The sequence below is a fragment of the Ipomoea triloba genome, chromosome 9 (assembly GCF_003576645.1).
Source record: "Ipomoea triloba cultivar NCNSP0323 chromosome 9, ASM357664v1".
In the NCBI taxonomy this organism is placed as follows: domain Eukaryota; kingdom Viridiplantae; phylum Streptophyta; class Magnoliopsida; order Solanales; family Convolvulaceae; genus Ipomoea; species Ipomoea triloba.
Window position 1 is genome coordinate 6472473 of NC_044924.1, and position 25561 is coordinate 6498033.

The 25561-nt window shown below is 35.9% G+C and overlaps 6 protein-coding genes across 6 annotated transcripts; 1 reads left to right on the forward strand and 5 right to left on the reverse strand.

Moving 5' to 3' along the window:
- Positions 1 to 1158: 1158 nt before the first annotated feature.
- LOC116028801 (dehydration-responsive element-binding protein 2B-like) lies at positions 1159 to 3424 on the reverse strand. Its single transcript, XM_031270625.1, has 3 exons — positions 2924 to 3424; positions 2746 to 2815; positions 1159 to 2344 (listed from the first exon to the last, which is right to left on the reverse strand). The coding sequence occupies exon 3, from the start codon at positions 2086 to 2088 to the stop codon at positions 1246 to 1248; it is 843 nt and encodes a 280-aa protein (XP_031126485.1). The 5' UTR covers positions 2089 to 2344; positions 2746 to 2815; positions 2924 to 3424; the 3' UTR covers positions 1159 to 1245.
- A 57-nt stretch (positions 3425 to 3481) lies between these two features.
- LOC116028802 (PRA1 family protein B4-like) lies at positions 3482 to 4507 on the reverse strand. Its single transcript, XM_031270626.1, has one exon. It carries the CDS (start codon positions 4348 to 4350, stop codon positions 3673 to 3675), a length of 678 nt encoding a protein of 225 aa, XP_031126486.1. The 5' UTR covers positions 4351 to 4507; the 3' UTR covers positions 3482 to 3672.
- Positions 4508 to 5585: 1078 nt separating this feature from the next.
- On the reverse strand, positions 5586 to 7649 carry LOC116028691 (macrophage migration inhibitory factor homolog). The gene is made up of 3 exons (XM_031270483.1): positions 7439 to 7649; positions 6145 to 6345; positions 5586 to 5835 (listed from the first exon to the last, which is right to left on the reverse strand). The coding sequence occupies exons 1-3, from the start codon at positions 7547 to 7549 to the stop codon at positions 5800 to 5802; spliced, it is 348 nt and encodes a 115-aa protein (XP_031126343.1). The 5' UTR covers positions 7550 to 7649; the 3' UTR covers positions 5586 to 5799.
- Positions 7650 to 8397: 748 nt separating this feature from the next.
- LOC116030554 (protein SIEL) lies at positions 8398 to 13830 on the reverse strand. Its single transcript, XM_031272839.1, has 8 exons — positions 13087 to 13830; positions 12417 to 12497; positions 11771 to 12004; positions 11390 to 11581; positions 10884 to 11024; positions 10618 to 10707; positions 9962 to 10461; positions 8398 to 9451 (listed from the first exon to the last, which is right to left on the reverse strand). Exons 1-8 carry the CDS (start codon positions 13732 to 13734, stop codon positions 8533 to 8535), a joined length of 2805 nt encoding a protein of 934 aa, XP_031128699.1. The 5' UTR covers positions 13735 to 13830; the 3' UTR covers positions 8398 to 8532.
- A 4164-nt stretch (positions 13831 to 17994) lies between these two features.
- LOC116030824 (macrophage migration inhibitory factor homolog) lies at positions 17995 to 20299 on the forward strand. The gene is made up of 2 exons (XM_031273164.1): positions 17995 to 18202; positions 19950 to 20299. The coding sequence occupies exons 1-2, from the start codon at positions 18092 to 18094 to the stop codon at positions 20175 to 20177; spliced, it is 339 nt and encodes a 112-aa protein (XP_031129024.1). The 5' UTR covers positions 17995 to 18091; the 3' UTR covers positions 20178 to 20299.
- LOC116030823 (ring canal kelch protein) lies at positions 20259 to 25482 on the reverse strand. The gene is made up of 11 exons (XM_031273163.1): positions 25342 to 25482; positions 23984 to 24159; positions 23598 to 23779; positions 22859 to 23479; positions 22688 to 22765; positions 22100 to 22421; positions 21772 to 21971; positions 21519 to 21595; positions 21186 to 21287; positions 20670 to 20856; positions 20259 to 20574 (listed from the first exon to the last, which is right to left on the reverse strand). Exons 2-11 carry the CDS (start codon positions 24156 to 24158, stop codon positions 20473 to 20475), a joined length of 2046 nt encoding a protein of 681 aa, XP_031129023.1. The 5' UTR covers position 24159; positions 25342 to 25482; the 3' UTR covers positions 20259 to 20472.
- Between the last annotated feature and the right edge of the window lie 79 nt (positions 25483 to 25561).

Sequence of the window (25561 nt, forward strand, 5' to 3'; positions counted from 1 at the left end):
AATAAATATTTAATATTAGTGGTCAACGTTATTATTATTATTTTTTTTTATGTCAAACGTTAAAATTATGGTTATATTAAATTGATTTTTTTTAAATCTTGAAAAGTGTAGCGACAATTTGAGTAACAGTACGACTAATTAAAAATTGATAGTTATGTAAATAATAAGTGCATATAATGAAGAATTTATGAAAGGGTCGGTCCACCCCAAGAATTTATTTACTATAAGTAGCTGAGTTTGGGTAAAACTGTCTCCACCCCATCCCAGCCATATGTTCATTCCATGTGCACATATTATTCATTTCTAATCAACCTTCTTTCACTGGCTTTATGCACATGCATTATGAACATACTCTTCATCTTCTTCTTCTTCTTCTTCTTCAGTGGTAAAATGCTGTGAAAAATGATATGATTCAGCATGGAGAATCTGTAAAGCTCAGGAGGGATAGCGCCCAGATCAGATCAGAGGTGATACGATGATTGATCTTCAATTCATTTTTATTACCTCACATATAATATGTTGGGCTGGGCGCTATCCATCCTGAGTTTCATTGCTTCTTCATGCCATGTCTGATCTTTCCAATAGCAATTCACGTCATACACCTTTTCTGTTGTTAGCTTGAATTGGGTACGGTGCCTTTGGAGAGCCATTGGAGCAGTAGAACGCAATCCAGGCTGTTTGTCAATTATAAACCGTGTTTCTATTTGTATTTCAAATAAGTTTTAAACTTTATATTAAAAGTTGCAATTAAACTCTTATCAACATATTATTCTTTTACTCTGTCACTAGGGTTTCGGTGACTGATGAATTGTCGATGGTCGCCTTCAACAATTCGTCAGTACCTCGTCGTCAATCACCGAATTTAGCCGGAGACTTGTCGAAATCCTACTGAACTCCTATTACAGGTTCTTGGACTTCGATGCACAAAAATAACATGTGAGTTTAATTGTAACTTTTAAAAGTATAGAGACTATAAAATTTAAGGCTATTTGACCCTTTTTCCTTTTTATTTTTTTGTCAGTGTTCATCTAAATTAAAGCTGGTAGGAATGGCAGAAAGCTGAGCAACTACAAGCAATGGATGAGTGAATTGAGTAAAACAGAAACAGGGTTTGAGTCACAATTAATGGCATATATAATAACAAATGTTAGATTAGTATACCCAAATTAGATGTGAGATATAAGCAAATTAAAGTTGAATCAAGTTGCAAAAATATCGCACATTATATTAATTCTTTTCCATACACTACTTGCTGAAAAGGAGACTAAAAAAGCTTGAGAAATCAAAATCAGAGTCCACCAGTTGAGACAATGCTGCCTCCAAATCCTCTTCGTCTTGTGTATTGCTGCACAAACTTGATGCTTCCTGCAACTGCAATTCTCTCTCACTAACTGCATCATGTGTTTGTTCCTCTTGTTCCTTCTGCAATAACTCTATATTTTCGCCGCCTTTTCTGAGATAATGGAAAACCTCATTCTCATCACATTCTGTTGAGGATCTGAAATCCAATGGTTGAGGATTAGGCTTGGATTCAGAATCAAGAACTGAGTAGCAATCTCGACTCTCAAGATGTATTGCAGAATCCATACAAACATACATCGATTCCTCAGCTGCATAAACATTGTTACTCGAATCAGACATCTTAGCCAAAGCCGGAGAATCTGGGAAGTTAAGAATGGCATTGGGGCCATACATAACCCTTGCAGCCTCATCATAAGCAAGAGCGGCCTCTCTGGCGGTTGGAAAAGTGCCTAGCCAAATGCGGGCGCCTTTGCTCTGATACTCATCAGAGGTATAAACCGGTTCCCGGATCTCAGCAACCCATTTTCCCCAAATCCTCTGCCTAACTCCTCTGTATGTACACCCTGAATTCTCCGGCCCACCCTTCCCGGCCATACACCCCTTTCTTGATGCCTTGGCCGGAAACTTTACCCGTTTCTTAATCCCTCCGTTTATCATATTAGTAGCAGCATAAGCATTGGTCTCCACCGGCGCATTGTTTAGCTTCTTCCACCTTAACAATATCTCCTCCACCGATTCACTCCCATTGCGCCGCATTCTTGATTTCCTTTTCTCCCCATCAGCCATTATATGATTTATATTTGAATCAACATCAAGCTTTCAGGGCATACCTTCAGATAGTGGCGGTGGGTTTTCTCGTCACCCAAACTGAAAACTCCCAGTATTGTTATAACCATATGTAGTTTATATGGTCCTTGGCCAATAGGATTACAAGGGAAGACAAGGACGTTTCCTTACCATTCTTGCTGACCAAGAAATGCCTTTTTTCCTTTCTAGAGTAATTATATTGTATTTTTCAAGAATACCAATATACTACAGTTGTCTTCCCTTGCACACAAAGAAAGAAACAACATTTTAAATATAAAAATATAAAGCCCATTTCTCATATTGAATATGAAACAAAAGCCTCAAGTTCAGATGAGCTAGAATAAACCCATATATATTTCCATTTTCCAGTCACTTATCTAAAAACCTGCCATAGACAGGCAGGAAAAGGGATATAATGGGTACAGACTATGTAGTACCAAAAAATGGAACAATTCAATTACCAAACTATAATGGTATTTAGACTCATTGCCAACATGCTAAAATGTATACAGACCATAAAAGATTCTTCTCTCTCATAAGGCTGTTGCTTTTTACAGGTGAGTATCAGAGATATCAAAAAAGGAAGGTCATGGAGTGAGGAGAGCTTAGACACAGCTCAAACATTGGAAATTATACCTTGGGAAGCAACAAAAGACATTCTTTCCAGGCCAGCAACTTTATGCTTCAATTTCATATTATGATTATCCTGTCAACATTACAAACACTTCTATCAATCATTCCAAGCATAAAAAAGCAAACACCATCCATCAAAATAGAAAAACTATCTTGCCCACAAAAGGCGAAATTCCCTCACCTCAGCACAAAAGGCGAAATTCCCTCACCTCAGCCCCAACAGGATAGTGAAGGGTAAATCATTATGACTGAACGGCCTATTAGGTGAGAGAACCAGGACGAGTGTGCCTTGTGCCCACAATGAGTCCACTATGCTCACAATCTACCCCTAGGAACCAACTGAGTTATGAAGCCTAGAATTGTACATATCTAAAGATGTTAGTTGTTCATATTCCCATCTGCTCAGAAACTTTGGCAGAACTCTTCTCCACCAATCTGGCCAAGCAATCAAGCTTGGTATATCATAAAACTCCTCTACACCAGCCGTATAATGGGCAGCATTAGAATCATTAACTTGCTGAACCTCCTAACCTCAAACCCTTTGACACACATACGCAATTCATTCTGTTCTTCCACTCCCCTTTTAGTACCTGCCAAGCGCTCATTATTCTCATCCTCAACAATGGCGTTGGAGCACTCAATTCACAGGTCAGTGAAGGGAATGGAGACTGGAGAGTTTGGGCGGAAAGATGGGCCGATAATTAGAATTAACAAAAAGTGGAGAATTGCAAAGGGTTCATCACCAAGAAGAAAAAGATACATTTACACCTAAATTAAAAGAACCACAAATCTGAATTACAAATGGTATCATCATTTGATTTTGATGTCATTTTTCTTAACTACCTAAAAATAAAAATAAAAATAATTTCACAAATTTACCCCAAAAAAAAAAAAAAAGACAAACCCGGCATTGAATTTGTGAATTCCAGATCAAACCCGAACTGCAGTGGGCGGAGCGGCGGCAGCTTTTGTGGTAGCGCCAGTCAACAAGGAGATGATACTCGAGGCGGGAGTGGGAGCCTGAGCCTGAGCCTGTTGCTCTTCGAAGTAGAAATCTTCGGGGACGCGGAAAGCTGAATGGGCGCCAACAATGGCGACGCTGACGAGCAATGAGGTGATGAGAAGGGATCCGACGCTGGTAAGGAAAAGGACGAAGATAGTGGAGAGAATGAGGCAGGCGAGGATTTCGAAATCGGAGAAGACGCGGCCGAAGAGGACGAGAGGCTGATCGATAGGGCGGAAGACGTAGAGGAAGAGCCAGGCGGCGAGGAGACCGAGGAGGAGGCAGAGGGTGAAGGGGTTGCTGAGGAGCGATAATCCGATCACGGCGGCGACGAGGACGTAGTAGTTGGTCCGGAAATACGCGTAGTTCTTGCGGATGCGGAGAGTGGCTTCGGATAAGGATTCGGGCTTGGAGATGGCGGAACGGTCGACGAGTTCGTGCCAGGGGCGGCGCTGGGAAAGGCCATTGCGTATGTTCTCGGTGATTTGGTTAAGGAAGGTGCGGAAAGCAGGGTTGGGAACGAAGGCGGCGGCGATGGCGTCGGAGGCGGCCACGGAGGTCGTGGGTTGGCGGTTGGAAGTAGGGGCAACCGCAGGCGTGGCCATTGCAATTTGCTTTATTCTCTCAACCTATGATCCTCAACTATTGTAGTAATTTGCAAACAATCATATAACATTTCTCAATTTTATAGCGGGAACAGAAACCACAACAATTTTGCATCACTACTTCATGTGAGATGCATATTCACCCAATCATAACTTCCGGTTACTTTCTACTTTATGGTACCAAAAAACTAAGAATAAAAAACATAATTTAATACGGAGTACTCCGTATATAATAGCAAAAGAAAACTGTTGCAGCGAATTACACCTTAATCCCATCTGTCAAATAAGAATTTTTTGCATTTTTAGTCCCATAATTATTGTGGTACTTGCAGAATTGGTCCATGACTTTCAAATTTTGCAATTTTGGTCCATGACTATTGTTTTTGTTGCAAAAATGATCCTTTTCCAGTCAACACCTCGCCGGAAAATAAATCCGGCAGATTTTCCGGCAAGTTTTCGCCGGAAAAAAAAATTCAACATATTTTTTGTCAATTTTTTTTTTTTGAAAAAAATTCCCCTTTCAAGTAGTATTAAAATGGACATTTACATTGTTGAAAATAAGAATATATGTTTTTCCAGCATAATCGGTGTTTTCCCGCTAGAAAGATTAATTTTTTTTCAACAATGTAAATGTCCATTTTAATACTACTTGAAAGGGGAATTTTTTTTCCAGCAAAAAATTGACAAAAAATATATCGGATTTTTTTTTCAACGAAAACTTGCCGGAAAATCTGCCGGATTTATTTTCCGGTGAGATGTTGACTGGAAAAGGACCATTTTTGCAACAAAAACAATAGTCGTGGACTAAAATTGCAAGGTTTGAAAGTCGTGAACCAATTCTGCAAGTACCACAATAGTCATGGGACTAAAAATGAAAAAAATTCTGTCAAATAATTAATATTCCACACACACACACACACAATAATATTCTGTATTATATATATATATATATATATATATATATATATATATATATATATATCTTTAATCTTAATAATAATATTCTGTATTGCACTTTTAGTATTCCCCAAAAAAATATATATATCTTCTTTCAAATTTTAAGAATTGAAACTCAAATGAATAATGAACCAAATAGGCTGTTAATATATCATCTCTCCCAGACTCCCACCCCCTCCCCAAAATTTTTGTAATATTGTTGTTTCTTTGTTTAATAAATATAGAAAATTATCATACATGCATTACCAAGGTGAGATATTAGTTATAACATGATAATAAAAGGAAAAAGGAGAGCCAAATCATGATGTAAGAATAAGGCAGAAGAATGTGATACAGCACAAAAACCATCAAAGCTTATTTAAAAGGTGCATCAGTATTCAAGGTCTACCACATAGATATAATCGTGTTCACATCAAATGCAGTTCCTAGCATACATAGAGCTCATACAAGGTTTGAGACTGCACAACCCCCTGTATAGAGAACTCCAGGCATCTAGAAAGTGGATCCATTCCATCCGAAGAATGAGCCCTACAAAACAGATGGAATCATTAGTGGCATATTTGAAGGCAATGTATAGTTGGAAAAACTCCATAAATAAGCAAACAAATGGAGCATAAGAAATTAGGATATATACACAAGTGCTACTGTACTAATGAAGTCGTTTCTCATGGTTATGAACAGTGAAAGTTTGTTTACATTATCTAGTACTGGTGTAAAGCATGAAGACATTGTGCATATTCTTGACTTTGATGGGCCTAAACAAACAGGAAGAATGCAATGAGTGGAATGCAAAGGAAGGATACATCCTTCAAAAACTTAGAAGGCTAATATGCTTGCCTTGGCATCGTAGAACTTCAGGAAATAGCGTGACTTGGGAACTTTCAGCTTGCTCTCGAGTATTTCAGCAATAGCAGCACTCAGCTTCTTGTTAACATCAGCATTCAGGCCCCCAATGGACACCAGCTCACCATAGGCTGCTGGCTGCTCTGTCCCACCGAAAGACAGAGGCACAGATCCCTTCAACACAATCATTACATACTACACAACAAAAGCAAAATATAGCTCTAGTCACTTCAGAGATAAGGTCAAAAAGATCAGTAGCAAACAACACAATATATCACTGCATCGTCCAGGGGAAAGCATAAAAGCTGAACCGAAAATTTGAAGCAGTATTTATTCGATAACGAATACACAAGAAAAACATCATTACTACAGCTACATACTGCAAACCAAAGATCCAGCAAGCAAGAAAACTAGTTGTAAGAACAAGAATCTAAAATACGACTTGCAATTTATTCAAGGCCAAATGGTAATAAACTCCTCCTCATGAGTTCAAAAACAACTCATTCCAGGTCAACTGGCAATAAGCTCTGCTCTGCACATGCACTTGAACACAACATATCCAAGGTCGACTATCAATAAGCTCCGGCCTGTTACACGAGTTTAAATGTGTACTCTTTCGACAGGGGCACTCTACTCACCATCATTTTTATAAATAAACTACTGCCAATTGCATTTTACACTCTTATAGTATATATTTTACACATATATTGCACTCTTACTCTTATAGTAAACATTTACACATATATTGCACTCTTACTCTTATAATAAACATTTACACATATATTGCCTCAAAGAATGTGAAACACAAAGCAATACAAGGACAACCATAGGTTTACCATTCCAACAAATAGCCTTGAAGAAGTGCTCATTTCCATTAAATAAATGAATATCCAAGCATAATAGTTTATCCTTACAACTTTAAACTAAATTGCAAACAATGTTTTCATACCAGCTTTGCCACTAACGAAAATCACAAATGAATAAAGTCTCACAAATCTTCAACCAAGAGCAAGAGCAGATACAGTCACAGAAAACTGAAGGTAATCATCCCGATTCAATAGACTATATCTCATTCTCTTACTAATTTCATTCTTCATCTTTCAGAGATTTTCAACTTACAAAACAAATGGAATATAGAATATGGATCAATTACACAAGGAAACCACAGCGAAGGAACATTAACGAAATCGCAACTCAAATCATAACAATAATAGCACAGCACAGCAGGCGCGCGCATATGTATGTGAAAAGGGAGAGAAGGAGGGGAGCGTAGAGGGAATAATCATACGGATTCAGGTTTGCCGATGATTTTGGCAACAACCGAGGTGGCTTCAGCGAGGATGGAAGAGGTGTCAACACCTTCAAGGTTGACGTTCGTCGACAAGTTGAGGCAAGGCATTTTCCGGCTATCTCTATTCTCGGCGACTCAAAAACTGCTCTATCTCTATTCTCTATTACAACCACTCCCTCAACACACTCACACTATCAAACCCTCACTCTGGAATCCACTCCTCTTCTGCCTCATATTATTCCGCTAACCACTAAGTAGCGTGCCCAAAATGCCCTTCAACTGTGATCTACCAAAACTACCCTTGTTCTCCCGGAAAGGGAATACGGACGTCCAAGGAAAATTCATTATTTAGTTAAAAAATCAGTTACTCCGTATTTGTATGAATTTTCAAAAATAATCTTGAAATATCTATACTTACCATTTACGGTTACGGACATTGATTTTCTCATCTTAAATAATACCGGAGTAATACAAGTAAACTACTAAACTCACATGACTAAATATCTACATTATTTTTATGAATTTTCAATTTGAAAAAACAAATAACATTTTGCACACGTTTATAATAGTTGGGGCATTATGATTGATTTAAGTCATCTATCATGATTTATAAATGGTTAAGGATTTTAATACAAAAAAATATTTAATCAATTTTATAATTGTTACAAACTTTTAAATTTACAATATTTATAAAACAAATCCCACCAAATTTTTTTCTAACAATCATCATGATCTGCTCATATTGATAGATCAAATCAATCTTTACTTTGAGTTTGTCCTCAATTAAACTCTCTCCCCTATAGTAGCTCATTTGTAGATATGATTGACTCCTAACAACTACCTTCACCTTTCTGCTTTGAAAAACTAAAATATGTTAAATATACGGATGTTTAAAAAAATTTAAACATCCATAATTATTTACAAGGTAATATATGTTCTAATTACAAGGTAATATATGTTCTAAGTATACGGATGTTTAATGAAAAGGAAAATCAAAATCTTGTAAAATTCCAAGGTTAGTAAGTTACCTACCTTGTTGACAGCAGCCAGCAAAACCATAAGTGTAAACAACAATCATCTAACTGCATCAACTATTTTACAACCATGGAGAAAAACACTTCTTTCTCTTCACATATATAAGCAATATCATGTTTCGGACCACCATAATTCCTGGGCATCTGGGAACAGTCTGATGAACATTCTATAACAATACAAACCCTCAATGAGAAACACCTAGCTCTAGGGGTTTTGTAAAATGGCGAGACAATTGTGAACTTTCTGACTTCATCATCTCCCCCGAGCTCAAGCAAATCCAAGAATGCAAACTGAGTCATCTTCTCTTCTAGACTCATTTTTATCCAGAGCCTCTTCTCGACTGAGACATTACGAACTGTGATTGCAAGGGATATACCAACAGGTAGCCCCGGAATGAATGGAAGAGGATTTTGAAAGTCGGTGCCTTGAACATCCATTTCAGCCTCAATGTATTTGAGCTTCCCTGGTAAAACTAACTGCCTCAGTTTGAATTGCTTGAGTGAGGACAGAAGCGAAAACGGATTCTCCATGGTCGCACTGCCTGACATATTGATCTCATTCAGTGCCTTCTGAAGTTCTGTGACAAAACTAGAAAGTGAAATTGATCCTTCTTCATGAAGTTGCTGCGCCAAGGAAACACCGGAATGTAATTTCTTCATAGTATTATATTGACAACCGGCTTCTAATTTACACAGTTTTGCTGTATCAGCCACAAGCTTCAGCTCCAAGATATGAAACTCATCCTCTTTTGTCAATCCTATGAACCTATACCTCATCTCTTTTAGAATCATGTCAAGGTTTTCAAACAATAGTCGCCAGTCTCCCATTTGGTAGGAGTAGAACTTTCTTGGAAATATAAAGCGTGCCCACAACCTTCCAAGCAACTCTATGGCATCCAAATAGTTCAATATGAAAATTAATTCATCTCCAAATCTTGAGTTACTACGCTGTCTTCTCAACTCTGCCTTCACGCCTCTGCATGTGTGATATATCAGAACATGTTAGCTCCACCATATAAATCCAAGCAAATGTGCTCTTATTAATAGGCATAAACAGACAAAGTACACGATCTTGGAAATGCAAGAACTTTATATAAAAAAAAGCTCTTATTAATAGGCATAAACAGACAAAGTACACGATCTTGGAAATGCAAGAACTTTATATAATATTAAAAAATAAATAAATAAATAAAAAAGAAGAAGAAGAAGAAGAAGAAGATCAAAGCTGACTCATGCCAAGGTGATAAATTAAGGAAGCTTAACCAAAATTGGGGCCGTATTAGATTTTATGAAGCTAATTTTATATTAAGTATGTTGTAATATGCAGTAACAAGCAATTCAATCCTATTAACTACTCTCCTGATATTGGTGTCCTAGACCTAAAAACATGTCACATACAAGCAATTTGAGAAGAAATCTCTAATCTTGTTTAATATCATGAACACGTCAATAAAGAAAGAACAATTATCCTTACGATAATCTCAACCTTAAAATATTTGATACTCCATCCATCAATCCAAGTTCAAGCAATGGCCAAATCTCTGTGACCTTCTGAAGAATAAGAGTTATGCAATTTCCCCCTTTATCAGGCGTGCCAAGATTGAACTCTAGCTGTAGAGAGTTTGCCCTCTGCAATTCCAATACCTTCTCAGAACAATCCTCAAGAATAGCATCATCTCTCTGGATCAAGTATGCATCACCTTCCTCGGCAGGCAAAGCACATTCTTCCCCATTGAAGAACTCTGCAGCAGAAGCAAATGTGAATCTGCTGCAATGAGAAAGATAAGTCAAAAGGTTACTCTGGTCCATTACATCAGCCAAACCACGTGAAATTCGCCCCAGTATTGTGACTGCATAAGAGAATATTCTCGGTTGAATGCTGCAGATGTGTCGTTCTAATGAGACTGGAGCTGAGATGGCCAAGACCAATAATGAAGCTGTTCGCACATTGTCAAAGCTCAACTTCCCTCCAAAAGAAGGCTCTATCTGGTGCAGAGAGAAGATACTATTAAAAATCTTCAAATTTAGACAAATAGGTCCATGATAGGGTAATGCTACAGCTTGTAATATATTGTTCCTTCAGTTTGAGAATCAGTTAACTGAAAGCAAATAATCTGTGGCAGTAATACGAGTCATGCTTACCATTCGAGAAACCTCACGCATCATGCTCACTACAAACTTTCCATGTTTTTGACCAACACTAAACAAAACAGAAAACACATCAGCTTCATCCTGAAAAAGTTAGTGAGAGAAGTTTCATCAATTAGCATAATGGCTATAGTCTATAAAAACACTACATAAAATAAAAATAAAAGTAATAAAAGAAACACTACGGCATTCTTAACTGCTAAAAATCAGTAAGCATGCATGATGCGTGCAATAAAAACCAGTGTTTTAGTATAACATACCTGTGGATAGAGTTCTAAGTTTTTTATAAGGCCATCGATACATAATCTGAACAAAGCTAAAGTCCGTAATTTTGTGAGTTTAAGTAATCTCCTTGCTGCAGATCTTATCAAAATGTCACTATCCAAGAGGGTCCCGGCGAACTGCAAAACAATATTGACCTCCAAAGTAAATCACCATATGCACTTCTTTCAAATTAAGCATAATATGGGGGTAACCCCAACCAAGATAGCTAAGGATACAAAATTGTAACCACAAGGTCACGATTTCGAATCCCAATCTTCTTGGTTTAAGTAGATAATTGTATACACCTAGTAAAGTTTGTCACGTTACAAGACTACAAGGTGCATATTTATATTACTGTATCCAATATTACTTAACACTGAAGAAGTATGACAAACACCAGGTATGATCCACATCTGTGATGAATGTAATAAGCAGTTTCAACAAGCCACTTGTCTCTAAGCATGCAATACTGTTGAGGGTTTCAGATGGAATAGAGATTTACCTTGTTTAAGTGTGCTTCTTGCACCTTTAAATGGTCAAACCTTGCCATGCAGTGCATTGTCTCTAAAGCTTGCAACCTTACATCTAGTGAATCATCACTAAGTACATCCATCAAAAGATTTACAGCTCCACCCGCAAAATCAGCAGAGAGAATAGTCAATCTCTGCAAGGCACGACATGCTGAACTTCGTACCTTCACATTAAAAGGGATGACTGTGTAAAGAAACTCTGAGCAAAGTTTTTCAGAAAGTTAGAGAAGAGGAACAAGTAATGGAGTTGCAGATGGCATGTGACTTTCATGCCTATGAACCTTGACCAAGAAAAATCACAACTGAATGTTGCCGGATGCAGCTAGAATGACTTATTTGTGAAGATATTCTACCTCACGGAATTCATCCTCCAACCCATGGACAAAAGCAAAAGCAGCACTTGATGCTGGTAGTTTAAGGGATTTGGCAGTGAGCTGGCCAGGAAAGTTCTTCTCTTTCATGGCTGCCGAAGCTTTCTTTGATAGGGTTTGTAAAAGAATATCATGGGAGACCATTTCAACATTCCCAAGGGAATGGAATGCTTCAATTCTGACATTGACACTCATATCTCTGACCATTGAACAAAGCTGCAAGCAAATCATGCACCATAAGTTCATAACAATGTAAACAAAATACCACAAACTTATTGGCCTTTCTAATGTTACTTCATATAAATAACTTTTATTTACCAGGATTAATTTTTAAGATTAAACTTTCAAGTGTCATAGAATATAGATGATAAGACTATAAATTAGGGTTTGTACACCTTTTTTAAAAGAATATTTGAATTTATATGATATTGATGGCTAATCCTGCCTCTCAACCAGTACCTAAATTTACTACATTGCACTGGAAGCATTAAGCATATCATCATTTGAAAACATTTTTAAAAATCACTTAACCTTTTTCCTTTGGGAGGAGGAACTGGGGGGAATAAGTCAAAGCACCAAAATTCAACAGGTTCAAATATAAGAAGATAAAGCATTGTGAATAAACCACCTGTACAAATAATGCATCTGACCATTCTTGTCTACTTTTCTCAAGGTTGGTAGCCACGAGCAACCGCCCACACTCACTAACCTGGACTCAGAGCAGAACAAAAACCATTAGTCACCAATTGGTAAAGTGTCCACACATGAAACCAGAACTTTCTAATATTCACATTTTGTATCCCAAATTGAATTAAAAAGAAAATGGAGGAGTATGATTATGCATACAACAGATATACCATCTTAAAAAAGAAATGTTCAATGATTCTCACACTCACATAGAATTATTAGATTCTAAAATGAAGAGTTTCTAATGGAGCATTACATGATCTGTTAGAATGCTCTCCAGCTACTAACACAACTAATGTTACAATCCAAAAAGATTGCACAAACTTTAAGCTTCTCACTACCAATAGTGAATAAAGTAGGCATTACCCTAGAAGTTCACTTTATAAAGCTCTATCACATTTAAATTTTTCAGTGGTAATTTAACTTTTCCATACAGTTCAGCTCATATCCAATACTAGACCACTAATGATAATTCCTACTTAGCAATAAAATTCAAAACAGGAAAATAGAAATAACTAAACTTAGAAAACAGTCTCCGTTTAACTTCATCTATATACAACCATGATAGAATTAAAATTGAAGAAAATTAGTTCGGTTGTAAGATATCATACCGCTCGAACTGCAGAGCACCGCACAGTATCCTCGGTGTCGAATAGAAGCTCAACAGCACGAAAATAACAACCTCGAATAAGATTTTGATCTTCAATCAAAATGCATTTACACAATCCAGACAGTCCGTCCAAAGCAGCACTACGGATGTTCGGATATGGATCCTTGGTAAACCCGAACAGAACTGTAAACAATACCGACGGCCGTATCACAAACCTACTCACATTCCGCAACAGCCAATACCGGATAGAAATACGTCGTCGGAAAACCAGTGAGAGAAATGCCGATTCGTTGTTGACGTCAGTAGCAGAGAGGGAAAGGAGAATAGATAGAGCATCTGCGAGGGAGCGAGTGGAGGCGGAAGGGAGGAGCGAGAAGGAGTCGATGGCGGTGATAACATCTTGTCGTAGGCGAGGGTGGCGAAGAGAGAGCAGATGGAGGATGGAGAGGATGGGGCGGTGGTGACTGTCGCGGTGGTTAGGGTTTTGGAGGGAGAGAGTTAGGGTTTTGAGAATAACAGAGAGAGAAGAGTCAGTGGTGGAGGGGTTGCTGACCAGAGAAAGAACAACGCTTAAGGCCTGGAAAGGGGGAGGTGAATCCCGGCTGTTAATGGCCGCGTTTTCGAACTCTGTAAGGAGCTGCTTTTCCATCGACGATTGCCGCCGGCGTTAGCTCAGGCGGGCGCGAATTTGTCTCTGTTGGAGGGAATTTTATTTTTTAATTATTTCCCATTTGTTTGCTTTCCCTTTCCAATTTTTAAGCTTTTTTATTCACTTCTAAATTTCTTTAAGTATTTAGTTATTTACCGTGCCAAATACCTTGTGGTCTAGTGGCACCCGGTGTCCTGGTTTACACTTCCACATGAATGATGGGAGTGATTCGAGTTATTTACCATATATATATATATATATATATATATATATATATATATATATTACAATTTCAATCTAAAATAATTTCACAAATAAGTGATGGAATACACACAAAATGAGAGTAAACATATAGAAATATCTTAAGATGGGTGAAATAATAACTTAAAATGATAGTAATCAATGGGTTTGAACCTTGGAAATGCAACTATCTTAGAATTTATGAAATAGTGGTCATTTTGTCACCATTTGACACAAACATGATTAATCTCAATATGTGAGATTTTAGTGTTCTTGGACTGAGGAACATGTGGTCTAACAAAAAAAATTATGGTGATAGTTAGTTTAAATACAACACCTTAACAAATTGAAATATTAACAATTTGGAATATTGTTGTAGTAATTACTAGGGGTGGGCAAAACGGTTCGGGTTACCCTTCGGTTCGGTTTTAAATCGAACCGAAAAACCGATCGGTTCATGTTTTAGAAGAACCGAACGGTTCGATTAAAAACCGAACCGAACCGAAAAAACTGAAAGATTTTATAATTAAATATAAATATATATTATATATATATTTTTGAAAACGATATATATATAAACTAGAATGAATTTCCAAATTCATTTCAGTTGAAAATTTCAATTTTGGAATTTAATTTTCAGTTTTATTTTTTATTTTAATTTGTTTGAATTGTAAATTTGTTATGTTGGTATTTATTATTTAAATATTAGACTTTGGATTTGGGTTATGTGATGTTTCATGTATAGTTATTACGGTGCCCCGTTAAGTTGCGGTGCCCCTGACCGTTTTTTTGCCTAGGAAATGTTAAAATTCGGGAGTCATAAACCGAAACGAATTAAATCCGAACCGAACCCGAACCGAACGCTAATGTTAAACCGAATGGTTTAACTTTTTTAAAATCGAAAAATCGAAACCGAAAAAAAAACCGAACCGAAGGCCGAAACGTCCATCCCTAATAATTACTACACTCTCTTGCATGTAATGTATTATGACCAGACTCTTTACCAATACTATTAGTGTGATTTGATCTAGATTTATATAAAGTTTTTGTTTCAATGACACAAAAATAAAAAAAAATAAAAAAAAAAAGTTGATTACGAGTATTTATGATTCAACATCAAAGAAATCAAATGGAAAGCTAATGTAAAGGTTACAACAATTATTGAAATCGTTGCAAAAAGATTGGTGGAACCATATCCATAAGGTTGTGTTGGGATAAAGGCTTTAGTATAGACATGAAGAGATGGTGGCCTAGCAAAATGATTGATATGATGGAACCTACAACTTAACAAACAAGCTTCCTTTGGATTTCACTTTTATTGAGCCTTTAAGTGACTAATGATACTACTTTGAAAATATAAGATCGGCCCAAATAGGGCTAGTTTATTTGATTAGTGGGGGTAACTAATTGATAATATTAGCTGATGGTAGAAAATTGTTTGATAAATTAGTTATTTTGGTATAATTTCTTTTCTCAAAAAGCTAATTAAAAAGTTGTTTTGATAAGCTTTTTGAATTTTAACATTTTGGAGTTACAAAAAAAACTGATTAACCAAATACTTATATTAATTTTTAACAAAGTCAAACAGCTAATAGTGGTCAAATAAGTCAAAATTGACTGATAAGCTAACTATTTTACCAAACAGAACCTTTATGAAACAAGTTTGCAACTAACGACTCAAGAAACTCATTTTAAAATTCTAATTCTAGAAAAAACACACACAAGGATTTTAAATGATTGGTTTTAATTTGAGTTTTTTTTTTTTACGTAATTTTAATCAAATTACTCTTCTTTGTTCATTTAACTTGTAATACGCACATTCTTCATGAAGAACATTACTACAATATAGTAGATTTAAAATTTATACTTAATGGGTTGATGAATCATTGTGAATCATCCCTCATCACTATCCTGTTGGGCTAGAGTATGAGACTTTAGAGACGAGGAAATTTTGTCAGTTATGGACAAGATTTAAAATTTCTAGAATCTTAATTAAGACAATAATATTGTAATTGGGTGACATAAATATGAAACTGGTGTATATATGTTTCCTCGTATGTAATTATATTTAAATCTTTATATGCATAATTGTATGTATGCATGGCATGCATGGTTGTTACTTTATAGGTCAATTATTATTCCATTATTGAAGGTATACGTAAGCGCTTTAATATCTTTTGGTAGGCTTTTTAAAAATAAAATAAAAAAAGGAAAAAAGAAAAAAAGAAAAAAGTGCTTTTGTGCATCTCATTGTGTGCAAAACGTGTGATTGAAAGCGATATCTAATTTAAAATCTAATAAATAATTAATTAAAAACAATAAACCGGGTGATTGTTGTTAAATTCTGACGATCACACAGTGGAGTTTAATTCTATGTGATAATTTTTTTGTAAGCACTAATCATCCATCCCATCACTTAATGAATCACTAAGTCATCGTATTTATCTCTACACGTAGGGCTGTCAAACTGGAACTATATCTAAACCGCCTCGCAATGTGACGGGTTAGTGCCTAAATTTTTTTGTCCAAGAAAATACAGGTCTCGCAGCTTAGCCTGCAAAAACTGCATACTTCTAATTTACTTCTAACTTATATATACACACACATACATATATATCATGGTTGAAAAAATTGTTAGGCGCTCATCGGGCGCCCGTGCATGCGTGTTTTTTTTATTTTTTTTAAATGTGTTTATATTTTTTTTAAAGATTTGATAATTATAAATTATTTAATACTTCAATAGTTAATATTAGAATATTAAATATTAACGTAAAAAACATTTAGGGCTTGAACGAAATAATCCTTAAAAAAAAAAAAAGGAACAATTGCTAATCGGCCGACTATGTAGCCTAGTTGGCCTATTAGGCGACTGAGTGCCTATATTACCAATTATAGTGATAATCTAGGCGGCCTCCCGGCGCCTAGGCACGATTTTTCAACTTTGATATATATATACTCATCAAAATTTACACACTGAATGTTCACAATTTGTTGTGAATATTCAGTATATAAATTGTGTATTTTGGATCTAAGTCCAGATTACAAAGTGGATTTGAGTCCACAAAATAATTAGTCGGAACGAATTAGGCCGCATTGACATCTTATTTATACCATCTTGTTGGGTCAACAGATGGAAGTCTTAGAGTTGACAGAATTTTACATTTTGTAGGCAAGAATTTAAATGCAGCGCCGCAGCGGTTATAATCCTGGTCTTGGACAGTGTGAAAAGCAGACCAAATCAACATCACATAGCTCATCACCAGTTCACCACCATGTATAAAATAGAAATCGCATGATTCTCAAATCCCTTTGAATATTCTGATTCAAATTAAAATGTCAGCTGAGTTAATTTCATACTTGTTTGTTGGTCAAATTGTTGCAAATTACCGTGTGTAAATGTTGGCTCGATTGTATAGGCCGGAATTTCCTTTTTAGTAATAAATGTTTTCCAACAATGCAAGTCTAATCTCAAATCGTGATATGTGATGTATATCATTATCTCCATTAGTATTTATATGTATAAACTATTGGTAAAATGACTAAACCCATTACAAATTAATTAATATATTAAATGTTTTTTTAAAAAAACTCACATTTTAGCTATCTAGCTTAAAACTTGTGTGGGAGTGCTTTACCACCTTTTAAAAAATCATTTATTGTCTCGATGTGTAGTTATAATTGACCTTGTATATGGTTGTGTTAATCGATAAAAAAATCATACTGCTGTACCAATATTTAGATGCATCTCCCAACTATAAAAATTAATGTAGAAAATTATATCGTCTTTCAAGATATGAAATGGACCAGCAAATAATTAAAGATAAGTGTAGTCGAAAAAGTAATAATAAAAAAAGAAATTTGGATTTAGAAAAGGTGTATGTAGGCCAGTAGTATTTGGAACATACACAAACTTTGGGGAGATTAGTTAATTAAATGTGAATAGAAAGTGCATTAAATAAATAATAAATTGTTAATAAGCATATATGCTGGGCTCCCTCGCAACTATAAATTTGAAGCAAAGGGCGCATGCATCGTAACAAGCAAAGCTCGATCTACCAACTCCCTTAGCTTCAGAGACATTATTATATTATATTTAAGCAAAAGTAAAAAAGAAAAGATGCCTTGCTTAGATATATCAACCAATGTGAAGCTTGAAGACGTAGACGTGGAGTCCTTTTCCCGGGAAGCCACCACCGCCGTCGCCACCATCATCGGAAAACCCGAACAGGCACGTACTCCGATCATCTCCTTATCTCTATATATATGTTTCAGTGCCTGTGCTTCTTATCAAAGAAACTGATGATCTGAGTTACCTACAAATTAAACTACTGCATTCATCACAAAATTATATTTAAAAACTTAATAAGTCTCAATCAAGGTTATATCCTTGATTTATGTCCCTCTTTCTATATGCTAATAAATTTGTACATTTTACTTTAAATGTTGTACACTTCAATGTTATTAGACAAAATTGTCCCTACTACATTATTGTTATACAAAATTACCCTTACACCGTTATAACACCGTTAGCTTTTAATTCCATCATTATTATCATACACCTATATCTATCATATCATTTTCCTATTCCTTAATTATCATTTTAGTAAAATTATTATATAATTAATTTAATGGTTGATTATATTTTAATTAAATTTCTATACATGGTAAATCATATATGTGCGTGTATAAAATACATATACTATATTTGTATATATAATTAGAATTAAAATTTTTAATTATTTATATTTAATAATATTTTAATATTGGGCATGAACTTTCGCGCATCGCGCGTACAAATACTAGTTATATTATAAGCCAGATAGATTTTGGATATCTCTCATTTAATTTCGTATTTTATTTTAGAAACCAACATGCTAGCTCGCCAATACAGGATTACATACATATTATAACCACCGATATGATTGAGCCAACTCGATCGTATATTGACCAAGATCGAATTACATATTTGTAATTATTTGTTGAATTATAAATTGTAATCTGTCAGTTGAGCCAACTCATGTGTTAATGTGGTCGTCGAAGCTAAGCGTGACATTAAGGGCGTGTTTGAATTGGTGGGAGATTTTGCTCTATACTATGAATTTTAATTTGATATCTATTATCATGTTTGTTTGCATATTTTTATTATTCTACTATTGAATTCAAATTCTTTAATATTTACAGAACCTATTACCCTTTTGCTTCTATACTTTTGAAGAATGAATCAAAAATAAAGAAAAAGTAAATAAAAAAGATCATTGCCCATGCATTAAATATGAAATTTTAATATATATACACTCCGTATATATGTATTTATTTATTTTTATTTTATTTTATTTATTTATTTGAATTCCAAATCTTATTATCCAAGTAATTGATTTTCATTACCATTCCAATTCCAATGTTTGAACCAAACAGACCCTAAATCATGCATAAAGATTTAAGGTGCATTAGATTCAAACATGGGAATCGGAATTAGAATTGGAATCAAATACATGATAATTGACATCCAAAACACCATATCGATGAACCAAACAGACCCTAAATCATGCATAAAGATTTAAGGTGCATTAGATTCAAACATGGGAATCGGAATTAGAATTGGAATCAAATACATGATAATCATGGGAATCGGAATTAGAATTGGAATCAAATACATGATAATTGACATCCAAAACACCATATCGATGAACAAATACATGATAATTGACATCCAAAACACCATATCGATGAAATGGTGAGGGATAACACATTAAATTATTGGAACTACTGTGGCCTACTTAGGCTTAGTGTGTAATTTCATTTTTCCATGATAAGTGAGTGAGATCAGCTTTTTTATTTCCTCCTTTTGTAAAGTAGAGATAGGGATAAGAACACTTTTGAATTGAAGTCTTCTTTCTCCCATCCCTTTAATTTGCTTTTGGATCCATTATTATCTATCTTTTTGTTGGTTAACAAAGATAGTTGGTGTTGTACAGTTTGTGATGATCATCCTGAAAGGATCTGCAAACATAACCTTTGGAGGCAGTAAAGAGGCAGCAGCTCTGGCTGAGATTGTGTCCATGGGAGGCATCACTACTCAAGTTAAGAGGGAGCTCATCTCCACCATTGGCACAATTGTGGAGAACAAACTCTCCATTCCCAGAGCGCGCTTCGTCCTCAAGGTCTATGATACCACACTGGCAAAAAGGTTGTCCAAAATGTAGTCAAAAGTCATTTGATCTGTGTTCAAGAAGCATAATGATATGCATAGTTGTCTTAGTTTGATGATTGTAATGTACCCTTGATGCAGTTAAATGAATATGCATTAGCTTGGCTATTCAGTCTAGTACTAGTATTGGCACTCTACATTTCAATGGTGGGCTTACCAAAAGCCTAAAAAAATCACAGCATAGTTTCGGGTGTGATATGACAAAATTGCGCTTGAAATTCGCAGATTTCATTTGATCATAATCTCAAATGGTTTGTGTTCGATCAGCTTCTATAATTCACATTAGGTTTTCAAGAATCCCCTGAAAGAACTATGGCTGATGCAAAGCACCTTCTTCCTATTGTGCCCGAGCTCTTTTCTTGCCAGCCTTGGCCGTCCTTATAAACTTCAATCTGCCATCACAGTAGGAGAGTTTTTGGATGATGATACAAATATATTACGCGGTGTAATCTAAGCATAATGACAGCAAGAAAGAAATGTAACACACCGTGTCCGCTATGTCTTCTCCTGATTTAACCCCTCCAATGACAAAAATTGTGTCATTTATAGCAGCAGCTGCTAAATATCCCCTACAATGCTTCATCGGCTCTGTTGTCATCCATTCCCCAAGACGAGGATCATATACTTCAGTGCTTGCCACCATTGCAGACCCATCGTATCCACCCAATGCATATCTACATTTAGTTATATAAGTCAACAGACCAGCAACAAGCAGTTGGCATTCTCATTGCAAAGTGAAATTCTACAGAGGATATTCATTCATGAATTCATCCATCCCAGTTGACTATCAAACATAAATCAGGGCATTGGGATATTTTAATTTTATTTCATAATGTGATGCTCTCTATCTATGGTAAAGAATAAAATTCAATTTGCAGGGGACATGGGGATACAAATGGAAATAAGGGTCAAAAGGCTTAAGAAACCCCAGCAAAGTTGCTGGACCAACTTACTCAAAACTACAAAAGGCAAGCACTGAAGAGAAAGGCGAAACAGTACATACAATTTTCCATCCATCGCAACCAACGCATGACATCCTCTTTCAGTATTCATACTCTTAATCTTGGTCCAACTATGTTCTCTGGGGTCAAATCTTTCGGCAGACCTGAAACAACATGAAATCATTGTCAAGGCACAAGAAAATTTACAGGAGAAACAAAGCAGGAAAGTTCAAGACCAATAAGAACCACCTTAACATGGGGTGATAACATTCCCTTTCTTTATCAAACAAGGAAATCCATTGCAGGTTTAGTACCCTCATGGGGAACATTAAGACATTTAAAAATTGCCTATATAAATGTAGCCATAAAAGGTATAGCAAAGGATTGTAGCTTACTTCAAATAGATACTTCCATCATATCCACCAACAGCATACAAGGCACCATTGAGTTCAGCCCCAGCAAGAGCAAATCGCTGGACATACACAAACATACCAAAACTTATAAGAAACAAATTATGGAGCATTTTGGACCAGAAGGAAAGCCTCAAGTACCAACGTTTTATTTATTTTTGTTGTTGTTTGAAGGGCAGTTAATTTTGAAATCAAACTAAGTAAAAATGCGAACATGCATATAAAGGGCAAAAATTACCTTCTTCTGCATTGACCGTGTAGTAATCCATCGTCCAACTTGTAAATCATACATTTCAACATCAGAAAGGCAGTCATGTCCATTTCCACCGCCAATGGCAAAGATCTTATCATTCAAAGTAGCACTAGCCATACTACCCTTTTTCGCTTTCAAAGAAGGGTGCGAAGTCCACAAGTTCTTAGCTGGGTCATATGATTCCACTGCACAAAATAGTCGTACTAGAACTGGGCTCTAACAAATGTAAAAAAATAAAAATAAAAAAATAGAAGGCCGTATCCATTACGCAAAGTTGGCACATCATGCAGAAGGGAAGAAACACATGCAATACCTGTGTCATACCACACACAGCCAGTTCCGCCACCAAGCGCATAAAGTTCTCCATTCAGCTTTGTAACTGAAGTATAAGATCGAGCTGAGTTCATGGGTTGAAGAGACTTTATTACATTAGGTGAAGGAGAATATAAATCTAGTGCTGATAACCATGTTTCACCATCATATCCCCCAACTAAATATATAGACTCCTCAGTGACCAGGTCCAGTCCAACTGTCTGACTCACTGTCTCATCAGCGTGTATCATTAAAGGATTAGAGACCAACTCCAACTTCACACATCTACTTTTTAGTTGCTGAATCTCTTTTTCTGCTTCAGCCTGAAATGCCATGCAAAGAAAGTGGAGAAAGGAAAAAAAAAAAAAAAAAAGTTATGAAGCATTGGTATCTAAAGAACACATGTAAAATGAATTACAAAGTGTAGAGAGAAACTAAATTTGATCAGCTTATAGCAATGCCGGAAGCAGATAATCTCAACTTCAAATCAAAATAAGGCTGTAGCTTTAGAATGCAGTTTTACTACCGCACATCATATTAAGTGCCAAATGAATTTGAGATTGGTACAGTGAACAGTGATAGGAAATACCAGTTTCTTCTCCAAACAATCCACCTTCAGCTTATGTGTTTCCTTAAAAGCCTTGAATTCTTCCATTCCTTGAACCAACTGAAATCAACAAAAGCAAAACTTGTATAAATGAAGTATGATAATTTCCATTGTAAAAGACAGATCAGCAAACTCATTAGTAATAACATGTACCTGAGCTATGACTGAAGGATAAGAAGTTGAGTCAACTGAGCTTTTGTCGTTCTTCTCATCCAAATCCTCTAAAACTGCATTTGGCTCTTGAGAAGTGTCATGCTCCACAGCCTCATATCTGGAATCACTTTCCATCAGAGCAGCACTTTCAACTGCTTGTCCTGTCACAGGGGCGTCTGAGCATGCAAGATTAATGGCCAATTCCTTTAGTTTCATGTACATTAGGTCCTTCTCGCCTGGCTCTGCTAAAGTACCTCCAGACACCTCCCCCTTCTGGTTATCACCATTCAGATGAAGAGAATCTTTAGTTACTAATGCCCCAGTAGACTCACAAGAGTTGGCAAAACCATTTTCTGGACCTGGCAACTTGAAATATCCTGTTTTCTCTCTCATGTCATTAGAGGGTAAACCATTGAATATATTCATCCTACTTGTTGCATTCCATGGACTGATGCTACTTGGACCAATTACTTGAGAAGACAGTCTAGAGATTAATTTACTGGTTTGAGCATGATCAAGCTCAAACCAGAAAAGATTCTGACAATAATAGTTGTCCAAAATTATAGGCTTAAACTGATCTTCTAACATTGGTTGACATTGCAGCCGGACCCGTACTGGAACCTTGAGAAAGAAATAACATAGTTTACATACAAGCACCAATTTTTTACCCTAAAATAGAATGTGACAACACAAGAACTAAAGGAAAAACAAAAAGTAAAGGGTAAGTCAGCTATAGTGCCTGGGCAGGAAATTGTGTTCTCTCTGAACCATTTGATGTCCATGCATATGGATTAATATTCAGTTGGCCAGTGCCTGCAGCCTCAAAGATACCATTGAGTTTTCTGTCGCTGTAGTTGAATAAGAACAATGGAAGACCTGGTACTATATTCTTTACATAGGAGAAGTGTTGAAATGGCAAACCTGTCAATATTCAGAAGTTAGAACAGACAATAGTTTGAGGAAAGGGGCATAATAAAGATAAACATGTACAAGGTATAATCAAAAATCATATGCTATGTTTGATAATTATTTTATAACACATTGTCAACATGTATGTCCTCCTTAACAACATAAGATGAAAGAAAAGGACCAAGTACTCATGCAGGATATAATCATGAAACTTACCAAAGAGCTGTTTAAGAAGGCATTCTTTGATCGTATCGTTCTTGCAACCAAATATAACACCACCAAGTTGACCTTTCTTTAAATTCCTAAAACCTGAAGCATTGAATAGCTTGTTTGGTGATGATGGTGGATATTGGTGGGGTGTGAAGGTGTTCATTTTCTTCCCTGCTTTCATCCTGAAAATCAAATGGGCAAACTATTATAATTGTATCTTATTAAGACAATTCATAAACACACAAGGCACAATATAGGCCAAATCAAAAGTAATTGACCAAAAATCAATAACCAAATCAAGAATGCCATGCAAATTCACCGGGAAGATGAAAATGCTCCACACTCTACAAGTAAGAGTTGGAAATGGAGCAAATTAGATAAAGTTGTGGTGTATCACTATCTGGTGCACTCTACCAGTATAGTTATGCAATTCACTTTTGAACTTAGACCTCAATGAAAAAGCATTACATGGGTTTGATGCAACTCATTCTAACCCACATATAATGTCTGCAAGTAGAAATGAAGCATATTATACTAATCTGTTCCCAGCCTGTTCAAATTCAACCCAACATTAGGATCCATCATGTTGGATTGTTGGAAGGAATTCCTTCAAAATTACAAACCCTGCATTGTGAGTGTGTTTTATGCTTTTTCTTTTTCCTTCTTTTCCAATTCCCAAACAACACTTTGTTCCACTCAAGCTAGGCTGATCTTAAAAAGATCCCATTAGACAGTAATATACAATATTTGCCTTGCGGTTACTTGATTCCTAAGGCAATCAACTGTTCCCTACTTTCCCCACTTTCAATAACTGTAAGTCTGTAACCATTCTGTCATTCCAACCACTTCACCAGGTAGTGTTTCTTTTATTAAAAAATAAATAAATAAATAAACATAAAAAAAATCATAAAATAGTTCTACACAAACAACAGAAGCATCAAATTATGTAAATCTTTAAAAATCCAAGAAGATACATTATTAACCCCTCAGTAATAAACTATTAAAAATCCAAGAAGATACATTATTAACCCCTCAGTAATATTTAATTTCTTTTATTTTTTTAATGCAACCTAGCTTGTCTATACTCCATAGAAAAAGCGGAATCACAGTAATGCAAAAATTTAAAAATTAAAACAACAACAGAAACCGATGATTTCAGGGACAACAATCAACAGAAGGGCGCTATTCTCTAGCAAAGTCCACACAAAATCATTTTAAAAAATCAAACAAATGAAGATTGTGGCTTCGTCCCGTCGTATCACTATCAATGAAACCTCTCCGACCAAGTTTCGACGAATCAAATGTATGATACTCCAAAGCACACAAAATGCGCGTATATTGAAAGAGAGGTGAAAGAGACGGACCTAGCATTCAGAGGGAGAAGAGAGCGAAAGCTTCGAGTGAACGGAACCGTCGGAGGCGCCAAATGAGTGAGAGAAACTGAGGGAGTATACGTGTACAAGTAGAAGGCGACAGCTCAGTGCTGGTTCACGATAGTGTTGCACCCCAAAACTTTTCTAATTTGCTCCTATAAAACAATTGAATACTTTTTTTTTTTTGAAAACACAATTGAATACTTTTTTT